General features: G+C 36.1%; 1 protein-coding gene across 1 annotated transcript in view; it reads right to left on the bottom strand.

Moving 5' to 3' along the window:
* Positions 1-12,154, bottom strand: part of POT1 (protection of telomeres 1) — a 70,008-nt gene that overhangs the window by 10,369 nt on the left and 47,485 nt on the right. Inside the window, 6 exon segments of the mRNA XM_082497116.1 lie at positions 924-1,059; positions 3,731-3,936; positions 7,351-7,507; positions 7,947-7,991; positions 9,094-9,182; positions 9,928-10,088. Coding sequence (XP_082353242.1) covers positions 924-1,059; positions 3,731-3,936; positions 7,351-7,507; positions 7,947-7,991; positions 9,094-9,182; positions 9,928-10,088 — 794 coding nt within the window.

Raw genomic sequence — 12,154 nt, 5'->3', positions numbered from 1 at the left:
GCCGAAGTAGCGCTACACAGTGCTCTGCTTGAACTTATTAGGACCGCTGAGAGGGAGGACTCAATAGCTTGCATGAAGTAGAATGGTATTTCTGAGCTCGGCAACAGCACGGTACTGTGCAGTACTGGGAGAACACCCTGCTGCTAGCTCTCATTGAGCAGGAACACGCTATTGCATGGCACAGCACAGAAATCACACCTCGATGCGTGTACCGTGTTCTGTAGCCCTGGAACTGTGGAATTCAGAAACCTGTTGAAGTTGCCCCTCCAGCGACTGACATCTACAAACAGGTAAGCCACTTTGCTGCGATGTGGATCTCAATAAATGGTACGTGGTGAGGAAAGGCTGTCCAAACCCCCATATTTCTTCCAAAACCCATGCTTTCTCAACACTGGGAATGAGAGAGAGAATAAGACGTGGACTGACAGCCTGAAGTTATTTTCTGGGTCTTTATTTAAATATTATCTGTAAAAGAAAAAAATACCAAGACCCAGCATACAGTTTTAAAGCAACATATGTTTTGACTTTGGTCTAACAAGCAAGACTAGAAAATGGAAGATCTGGACTAAAAGAGGAAGACTTGGGCATTCTGCAGCCTAAAGAGACTCCTATGCGCATTTCTGTCTCTGTATTATACTGCCCAAACCACACATCACAGGCAAGACAGAGCCTGGGATGCTGTGTAATTAAGGGTGTAAGATTTATAAAGCAATATAAAGTCCAACCGCAGTTGAGTCCTTTGATACAAGGTAGCAGTATCACATTTCATACCTGATCTCAGTGCTGCTGATCGTGTTATGTATTTTGCATCAAAGAATCTTTGGGTAAGTTACCCCTTGAGCACTGTAGTTTGAACTACTGAAGATAATGATCTCTATCTATTACTGCAACTACTAAAATATCAACAAATACTTTTAACCTACCCATAATATTTTATGTTGCCTTGTAAAAGAAAAGGAGCTGAAAGATCTAATAATTGAAGATCATCTTCTGTGGATCTCACAGGAATAACACATTTAAATCTTTTTGTAAGCTTCCAGACTTCTTTTAGTGTTCCACCTGTTGAAAAACAGAAAAACACTGTTTTTTGAACTGTAATCAAGAATAAGTTGAACAACTTGCATTTCGTGGCTGATTAGATGTTGATTTCAGGACCTTCAATAAAGATTGAGACCCACTATGGAAAACTGAAAAAATGATCCACAATGATCATTCTTACTCAACAACAGACTCAATAAAGAATCAAATATGGACATTTATCAGAGCAGATGCCTTAATATCTTCCTCATGGTTATCACTGTAATCATGAAGGTATATTTAATTAGCATAAATTCCATATAATTTCTACTATGATTTTACTAGCAATTTTCTTGGGGAAAAAAAGAGAATAAACTGACTTTTTGCAATTGCTCCTCAGTAACTGTTCTTTCAGCTTTTAAGTGGCAAAAATCTATTAATTTTTAAGCAGCGATTTATGAAAAAGTAGCTAATTCAACCATGTCATAATGCAGAGCCACCAAACTTGACGCTATTTGAGCGCTACTAAATTGAGGCCATGCTAGGTACCCAGCAGAAATTTAGTATATTAAGCTGGAACCCTGAGATTTTCCAAATTCCAGTGACAGGAAAATGTTCTTTCAAATTTATTATAAAACATGAGATAACCTGTCTTCAGTCTCTGTAGTATGGACTGCAGAACTGATTATGGAATCTTTCTGATATTTCAGCAATTCAATGGAAATGTGGAAAATTTATTAATTTAACACACAGAGAACAGTTATTTGGAAATAGTTCAATAAAAATATATGATTTAATTAGCTCATGATCAACATTAAAAAAACGAGCAATTGTTTTAAAATAAATATATTCTACAACCGTATTTTTACCACTAACTATAATTAACATGTTTCAAAGACCTTACAACAAGTAATATTTGCATATATTTGTTACTTGTATTGCAGAGGGAACTAAAGAAGTAAATAAAATCAATAAAATTTCATTATTACTGGTGATGTAAAAATGCACAACATGAAACCTCCCCAATTAAATTAACTTCTAGTAAAAAAAATAAAGAAAACGGAGGCACAGATAAAGACTCTGGTATACATTTAAACTCTCATTCAAGATTTTAACATACAAAATTTAGGGCAGTTTTAAGTGACATTGCTGAAAGGTCTCCAGAATTTCAACTCTGCTGTAACACTAAGTTATATCAACCAAATGCATTCTGGCTTCTAAGAGACTGGCATAAAACACAGAGAATTAGCAGCAGTTGACAATGATACGAATAAGTGATTTCATGTACAAATAATGAGGATATGCAAGAAGTAGTAATTTACTTGTTAACCGTAACATTTCACTCTTCAGTTCAACTAATTTGTAGCAATGGTTATGGATTCCCCTCACTCTGAGGTCATGTAAAATTCTGTCAATTATCCAACTGTTTCCTCAATTCCAGCCCAATAGATGCCAAACACTCAAAAAGAAGTCCTTGCTTCAGCGTAATGGTTATGGGGAAGAACAAAGTAGTGCTTTGTAGAAGAGCAAATTGCTTGTGCTTAACAAACGAGCAGAATCTAGACCATGTCTGTCTAATAAATGTCATAACGTGTTTGGCCTTTGAGGGCGGTCTGTATCTGGAAAAGCGTTGTGAAGATTATCTAGGGAAACTTCAAAATCTCTACCTCAAAAAACTTAGAGATAAAAATTAGAATAGCATGTAGCTTTGGCAAGGTTCACGATCAATGTTCTGGGAAAGAAGTGCTAAAACACTGATTATGCCTTTTCCTCGTGCTCCAACATGAAGCACATAGATATACATACATACACATACATACTTAGCTGCTGGCATTTTAATATCTGAAAAAGATTTACCAAGTCATATAATTCAATTATTTTAGGAAAAAGAAATAGATTCTTTTTTCTTTTGTTTTCACAAAGAAAAGGTTAGATTGCAAAAAAAAAAAAAATCCAATTTGAAATATGTCAGAAATAAAGCTGCTATCAGAACTGCCCGAATATAAAACAAAGCAGAAAACAGAAGGGGTTTTGTCATTGACCCTTACAGAAAGGACCACCTGAGTTACATATACTTATTCACACCACTACTTGAGCACAATTGAAGATTTTGTTTTAAACTTGGAATGGTACTATATGCAATTATTTATTAATTTTATTCTATCTATTATTATTCTTGCTAAATTGCTTTATTTAAGTTCAGTGGCTATTTCTCTTGCCTGAGAAAATCTGATAAAAAACAAACCAAAAAAACCTCGCGCGGTGAGAAGCTTTATTAATCTGAAACAACACTGACATCCAGAGGCTGACAAAGTTAATTGTAGGCTTGTATTATCAGAAGCCTTTCAAGACTTTTCCACATGAAAAGTAAAAATAGGTTTTTTTAGAAGACTCGGTGAGTTTTCAAATGAGAACTGAAAAAATCAGTAAGCACGGGTAGAAAAAAACACATTTAGATGTTAATTTTAGCAGAATCAACAATAAATTTATTGGTATAGTTTTAAAATAGCGAGAAACACCTTACAAGGCCTTCACAGATGACTTTTTCCTGTTTGTACAACATTAAAGAAGTTCCAGCTGAGTCCTTCTTTTCTTTGAAGATGCCTTTATGATCATCACTACTTACTCTGAATACAACTTCAACGTTTCTTAATTTCGTAGATACTCAGAATGGACACTGCACCACAAGTGGCATATTTGCTATTTATCTTACCTTCTATCATAAGCAAAGTATCTTCAGGCTGCTGAAGCATTTCATCGTGCTTTACAAAATGGATAGTTATTTTCCTTTGTTTCTGGTCTTGTGTGGTCCACATTACAGAATCATACCAGGACGTATTGTGCAATTCTGGGTTTGGGGCAGTAACTGCAGAGCCTTGTAAAATTAAGTCAAAGTCATCTCCATCTGGAACTTCTCGCCTAAAATCATTTCCAAAATGAATAAGTAAATTCTAACAGTTTCTCGTTAAGCAATCTGGGAACAAGGAAGGCAGAACCCCAAATAAATATTAAAATATAGTCATGAGAGTTGAAGTACATACAGGAAAAATAACTTTGTTGTTATATCAGTGTAAAGTTTTAGAGTTGCATAGGAAATTATGACAAGATAATTAATTTTCATGTTAATAAATATGTTAACTAATCTAATCTTACCTAGGAGTGAAGGCAGCCTAGTGGCGTCATCCACACATAGGTAAATCCATGGAAAAACAAATAAATCACCTTTGTGTGATTTCAGTCGGCCTTAAAAGGGCCACACAACTGCATACCACTTCAGTAGAGTGAAAAGATGGTATAAGATTATATAATTTCAAGTTTTATGTTCTAGCGTATTTTACTTTGACTATTTTAAGGGGGAAAAAAAAGAAAAAAGGGCAGGAACAGAATAGCTTCACATATGTACTGTAAATGGAAAATCTGCAGCTCTGCACCACACAGTTTCTTTCCTGTCCTGCTACAGTGCACCACTTGTGCATTTCCAGTTGTCATCCGCAGAGAAGAGACGCAGGCCATTCAAGTTTTACCAATAGTACCAACAGCAGGCAAAAACCCAGCAGTTGGCAGACAAAGAAAAAATGCATTAGAATGTTTTCTCCTAAGCAAGACAGACCTGCTGGCTTCAGGTGGAATATGAACCATGACAAAAAAGAACAATTAAAAAAAAAAAAAAAAAAAAAAAGAGGCAGAAGCTTGGCCTTCCATAAGAGACTGAAAGAAAACAGGTACCAAGCTTCAGAGTGGAGTTAAAGAAAAAATACCATCAACTCCTGCAGATTTTTCTGACGGTTTCACTTTCAAACCCAAGAGCATCTGCTTTCACCAGTGAACAGAACAATTCCTGCCTATGAAACCAAAGTTTGATATTCTTCTGCTACGATTGTAGAATTGGCACACAAGTCTTCCCGAACCTGAACTTTCATTTCATGAATACAGTGCTGTTCACATGAACTCTTTCCACCTGTGTTCCTGGATTACTATTTTAAATGCAAAAGCAATGGACCTAACATAACAGGTCACCTTTCCAGATATACCCATTAAACTCTTCCAGCCCCTACAGCCTGCCTGGAGACTTCCCACAGAGGCAGGAATGGAATGAAGTGGTTCTGAACTAAACTAAACATGAGCAGTTAAACTTCTGTAATGTGGATACATTAACAAAACTAGATCCATGTATATCGTTAATTTGCTACTTAGAGAGAAGCTTTCAGTCAAAGTCTAAAAACCAAAAATACATCTCTCGCAAGGATATTATACCCGAAGCGTTATATACATCTTACTGCATAAAGTGTTAAAGGATCAAACTTGCACTGAAGTTTGTTCAGTCAGGCTCTTCAGTATACGCTAAAACATGAAACAACAACTTCTGCAACAGCAGAAGACGTAGAAGGGAAGGATTCCCCTAAATCATGTTTCCTTCCTGGGCTGCTTAGCTCACCCAAAAGAAAGAGGCTAAATTGGTAGTCCCACCAATGCAGTCCCACCAATGCAGCAGGATGGTGGTAGTAGTAGGAAATAGACTAACTGAGGCCTCACAAATCTATCTGGTTAAAAGTCTGCCCTAATTCTGTGGCAAAGAGAGGCAGCAATACGTGAAACAGAAGGAAACTCTACTGGTGAGGCCACACCTCAAGTATTGTGTCCAGTTTTGGGCACCTCAATACAAGAGAGATATCGAGGTGCTGGAGCGAGTGCGGAGGAGGGCAACGAAGCTGGTTGCAGACAAATCATATGAGGAGTGGTTGAAGGAGCTGGGACTGTTTAGTTGGAGGAGGAGGAGGCTGAGGGGAGACCTCATCACTCTCTACAACTATTTGAAAGGACACAGTAGAGAGGTTGGTGCTGGTCTCTTCTCACAGGTAATTAATGACAGAACAAGAAGAAATGGCTTCAAGCTCCAACAGGGTAGGTTTAGACTGAACATTAGGAAAGAATTTTTCACAGAAAGAGTGGTCGGGCATTGGAATAGACTGCCCAGGGAGGTGGTTGAGTCACCATCCCTGGATGTGTTTAAGAGACGTTTAGATGTGGTGTTGGGGAATATGGTGTAGGGGAGAACTTTGTAGAGAAGGGTAGATGGTTGGACTTGATGATCCCAAGGGTCTCTTCCAACCTAGATAATTCTATGATTCTATGAAGATGCTAACAAGTCAAGAATATATAAAAAGGCTATAGTGGTCATGGAAACTTGTGGGATAAGGATAAAGTTCATAAGGAACAAAAAAATTTCTATCGATTGTATCAGCTTATTATTATACAGCGTTGGCAAATATATCAAAAAGGTGACAAAAGTGGCAGAGATAGTAGGCATGTATCTCCTTTTTATGCTTGGCAATAAAGACCGTGTACTTCTATGCTGCGAAGATGATGAAGCACTTCCTCTTACATTAGCAGCCCAGAGAATGTTGTAACAACATCTGATAAGGACCAATATTGTTCAAACTGCAAGCGGGCTACTTTGCATGCAAAAGCTGTAGGAGAAGGCTAGTAGGGGCATTTTCTTGTCTCAGTCGTGTTTGTATCCAATAAATCTTGATTGCGCAAAAAATTTCAAAAGGCTAGGAGAACGCTAATGTGCCATCACTTAAAGAAGGCAATAGTTTACACCAGTAACAATAAAGCTGTTTGCTTAGGACTGATGTTAGGCTGTCAGGCAAAAAAAGTGATACAGGATTCAGATGATCATCAATAGCACTGTAATACGTGTCACTCAGTATTTTAATAGAAAATAGGCCATTTCAAACAAACTTTCTTTCATTGTAAGGTGAATTTACATCAGAAATGGCATACGACTATTTGATTGAGCACTATTTGATACAATGACAAATGTCATTAAAGGGGAAATAACAATGATAAAACAGTCAGTGAATTGACTCATGCCAGAAAAAAGACAAAAATACCGAGGTGAATGGTGTTTCCCTGAAATTTTTGGATCAAGAAAAGATGCCTCCTCTGGAAGATATACTTAGTCAAAGATATTTTATTTGTTCACTTGAAGACTATCATACTTTTTTGCATAACCTATTTTAAAACCGCAAGACAGAAACAGGTACTTAAAGACAACTTCAGTATGGGAAAAACTGCACTGCTAAATTTGAAAATTAAGAAAAACTATTGTTTACAAACTATTCAAAGGATTCTGTAAATAGAACTCATCTGATGATTTAAAATTTTCCTACCTATTTTCAGCACATTTCAAATCTTTGCTCAAAATACGAAATACGTTTACATTCAACTCATTTTACACAAAGAAGAGGATAAAAATACACTGAAAATCTGGGCATCTCAAAACATATAGGACAATTCCAAATGAATTCTATTGTGTGAAACACTTACAAAGAGTTGCATTTGGAACAATGAAGTTTAATAGATTGATAGAGCTTCTGGGGTTTATAAGTTCTCAGCTTTGCTCTAATGCGATACTGTTGAGGAGCTGTGCTGTTCAGAATGGTTCTCAGTTCTGTGTTATCCAAATCCTGATGATCTGTTAATACTGCAAAATAAAACATGAAAAAAAAAAAAAAAGCCATGCATACCTATTAAACACCATATTTGCAGTATGGGAAATGGCCATTGCAGGTATACATTTTCCTTCAATTCCCACATTCTGTTCCCTCCCCAGTTGCAGCCTCAGTTTTATCAATACAACATGCTACTACAGTCTTTAAGATAAATCACAACAGGTTGTGGGAGCCTGGTGTACTTCAGGGTACAGAAATTCAACAAGTAGAAAAAAATAGCAGTAGAATACATAAATATGCCATATTCATTTAAAAATGGAATAAAACCAATGTAACATTTATATATGTATACTCTTAGAATAGCTCTTACTATAATAAAAGATATTATTTCAGCCTTTGAGCTGATGTCTTAAAAATACTTTTGCTCTTCAGTAAAAATAAAATTCACCTTGAGGTCAAAATGTTTCCTACCTGTAACAGATAACTGCTGACATCTCTGTAAGTGTGATTCAAGATCTAAAATCAAGAAGAATTTCCTAATTATTTTCCTTCCTTCTTTTCTTCTTTATCATGAGGGCACACAAAAATAGATAGGCAGATAGATACACAAAACAAAAAGCTAAACAAAGGAAAATGGAAATACTAAGAATGTATGTAAACAATATAGCAGAAGGAAAAAGCACAGTAAGCAGGAGAGAAACGTCAGATATCAAGAGTTAATATATTTGAGGAGAGATTAGTGCGTATATTAAACAGCAATGCCCATCAAAATGAACACTTTTCAAATGTATACTGTGAATGATAATGCTCACATAAACTGTATTCATCCCTCTGTAATCTTTCTGGACAGGAGCATTAATACATTATTCTCAAAAAAATAAATATGGACTGCCTGGTCCCTCATCTGAACACCCTCCACTACACATAGACAGTGCCGTAAATCTGTGCAAGTTTCTTTCCAAATTTGCAGTGCTTTGCTCTATACATGAAGTATTTATTTATTCTTGACTTTTGTACCCTTTTAGAAACATTCTGTCACAGTATGTTACTAATGGCTAAGTAATGTAGGATTTTAAAAGCAGACTATGTCCAACTAGCTTTAGAGTTTAATTCCCTTTTAGTTATTCTTATTCTGGGCTAAAAATGCCATTAAAAAAATAATACTGGATCTGTAGAACTGTCTATAAGACACTATTTTCCACGGCACCACACCTTGCTACTCTGCCACTGACATAACTTTCCATCAAACAGCTTTAGAAGGGCTCTGCAGCAGCAGCTGTTTAGTAGTGTTTTCAGTGCCTGCCTCTGAGGAATCCCCCTTTAGCAGGAGGGAGTGATGTCACTCTGCTTTATGATCTAATATAGTATGATTAAGAACACCATCTGTGTTTAATAATTTATTCACTACCTCCTATGAAAGTATTTTTCCACGCTCATGAAAGGCTTCTGCTGTGAGAGAGGATAGAATAATGTCAATTTCCAATCTAATAATCCAAAAGAATTCTCTAAAGCTTTGTGAAAGTAACGTTATACACTTAGAGAAGCAATATCTGTGACCTTATCTTGACCATATATGTATGTTAGAATAAAGAGCAAATCAGCTTTCAGTTGCTCTTACCTGTAACGTTGTTGAAAGTACCATCCAATTCCACTGAAGACATGCTTTCCATATTCTGACTGTCTGCCAGATCCACAGATTCTAAGAATCTAAAAATAAATGGCTAAATATTTTATAAGTCTTTCATATATATTCACACATATGTGACTATACATACACTTATATGAAACCTACTGTTTATCAATAGACAAGTATAATGTTCAGACATAAATTTTCCAGGACAGACATAAAACTTAATTGAGCCAGAAGTTGCACAAGTGTATATTAATGATGCAGATGAGAAACTCTTTCCCAAATCACTTCTGGAAGTTTAAACACAGTATAGTGCCAAAAGAAGTCTGTACTACTGGAAATAGAATTCCTGATAAAGGAACATGGACTTTGGTTACTTAGCTTTTCCTTATGTATATAATACAGGTCAGTAAAGCATTTATATTATATGCTTCATTTTGAACATCTTTTAAGTCTCACTATTTCCAAGTAACACATATGCACATGCTTAAAATGTGCTCAACGTATCTGTTTAACCATGGCTTTTATCTTTAAAAGATTACATGCCACTATGAAGCAGAGAAAGTATGCTAATGTGGCCAGGCCTTATTATTACAGCACTATAAAACAGAAATCTTAATCCCTACTGTATTTTCAATTTGAAAAATTAGCCTTTATTACCCACCCCACCCAAATACTTACTCTTCATCTTAGCGGTGCGAAAGACATATTCTGTTCCAGAGTTCCTGGTTTTTACATGCATTTACAATTCTAAACTGTGCACTTACATTTGCCTAGATTTCCAGAATCATATAGAAAAAAAAAAACAACACCGCAACTTACGTTTTTAGTTCCTTAACATCCGGGTTACTTTCTGGTAAGAGCCCTATTCCTCGACCGTAACATGTTCCACCGTGAAGATGAAATTCTATACGTGAGACATCTTCGTTGTCAGCACTTGCTTGTTTTGTATGAATACTGTAAATTCTCAGAAAACTTCCAATCTTAAAGAAAAAAAAATAATATATTTGCTAACACGAATTTAGCTATTTACTTGGAAAATCCCAGGCCTCATAAAGCTTTTTCCCTGTTTTCAGTGAATCACAGAATAGCTGAAGTTCTCAGGGAAATCTGGAGACTGTCTAGTCCAACGCCTGTGCCCAAAGCAGAGTCAATTAGAGCAGGTTTCTTCGGGCTGTCTCCAGCTGGGTTTTGAATATTTTCAAAGATGGAGACTCCAAAACCTCTCTGGGTGACCTGTTTGTTTTGCTTTATCAGACAACATTACTGGCAGCAAAAGCTGAGCAGAACCAGCATAAGCCTTCTTACAAAATCTGATTCTCAAGCAAACTTAAGAACAGAGATCAAACAAGGCAGTATTTTTGTTTCCTGAGGGCACAATTTGTCTTCTATATTCACAACACAGCCCTCCCGAGACTGACGTGCTGTGATTTGTCTATGTGTGATTGCACTCAGCAACTGACCTCATGTCCATCATCATGCATGGCATATTACCCGTTTCTGTATACACACAAGGATGTCTGTTTAAGCCAGATTTCTTTATCATATCTCACTCTTACATTCCAGATAACATTTTTCAGCACCAGGACAAAAGGCAACACATGTTAGAAATCCAATAATTTTGGCACTGTTCCTAACTCTGTTAGATTTTCTCCTCAGGTACGTGGAGAATATGGCTCTTGTTTTGCTTAGAATTATTTTGTGTTCTCTGAAACAGTTCAGTCAAGTTACACAAACAGGCTAACTAATACAAGTACCTATTAAGAAAGAAGTTATGGAGTGCTGAACATTGAACACGTTTATAACTTTGCTTTTATTTCAAAATCCACTCCCATTATCTGCTCCTCCCCCCCCCCCAAAAAAAACATATTACATAGTTAATTTCCCTTTGATGTGTTTTAAAGGCCTTTGAACCAAATTAAATAGCACCCAAATATTTTTTTAAAGTATAACCTAAGATCCAGCTGATAGCTGGCAAGCTATACACTTTAAATAACCTGGATCTTTTTTAACAGCCTTATATAAATTATAAAATATTTTAAATTTACTTCACTTAACATTAATATTACAGCAGCCAGTCTGTTAAGTCTTCAGCTTCAGCTCCTGCTTTAGAGTAACTTTAACCAGTAGAAACCCAAAAAGTATCCCTATAAGACTGGATTGGACAGGTCTTAGGATAACACTTACACATGTATGTATATATGCATAAAAGCAGATAGAGCAGCATATTTATTCTGGAATTCTCTTCTGTATCAAGGAAGAGACTATGACTATATAATCCCGGTATCAAACCGCTCTTTTAAACAATAATCGTACATGCAAAAGACAGCATGTTTTCAAATGCAGGCACCAGGGACATAAAAAGCACACTTCAGCCTGAACCTATTTTGCTTCAGGCACAGAGCTCTTACCAGAGTTTTAATTGATCTGCACTATTAGGGGGCTGCTCATTTTGTTCATTCAAAGAGTATCAACAGGACAGCATGCACATTTACAGGGCAGTTAAGAGGCTTATCTGGAGGCTTCCTTTTTTTTTTTTTTTCTTTCCAGATGCTAAATTTCACTTAATTATGCTGAATATCTAAAAATGCAAGGGACAGTCATATTATAAAACTAACCTAATGACTATGACAAATGCTTTTGGAGAAAGTTCTTATAGCAGTTCTCAGCTAAGTTCTGCTTATCAAATAACCGTATGTCAATATAATAGTGCCAAACTACCTTTTTTTTTTTTCCAAGAGTGATTTGTTTATAAGCATGAAAAAATCTATTACAATTGAAGATTTTTTTTCCCAAAAACAATGTATGAAAAAACTAAGTATTTACTGTATGTACAAACATAAAACATTAAACATGGGAGAGGAGAGCCCAGAAGCCAAGAATACAAAATGCTGGTTTTGCCTTCTAAACTTGTGTGCTGAAATTCATGCAAGTTAACCGAATTACACATTTTAGTGCAACACTCAACTTCCTGAGATTTACGATCACGATAAAACTGTATCTTCCTATACATGCATTTTATTAGACCCCTGTTCTGAAAATGTTATTA

The sequence above is a fragment of the Vanellus vanellus genome, assembly GCF_965231255.1.
Source record: "Vanellus vanellus genome assembly, chromosome: 1".
In the NCBI taxonomy this organism is placed as follows: domain Eukaryota; kingdom Metazoa; phylum Chordata; class Aves; order Charadriiformes; family Charadriidae; genus Vanellus; species Vanellus vanellus.
The sequence above is the reverse complement of the archived record's forward strand: the minus strand, read 5'-3'. Positions and strand labels throughout refer to the sequence as shown.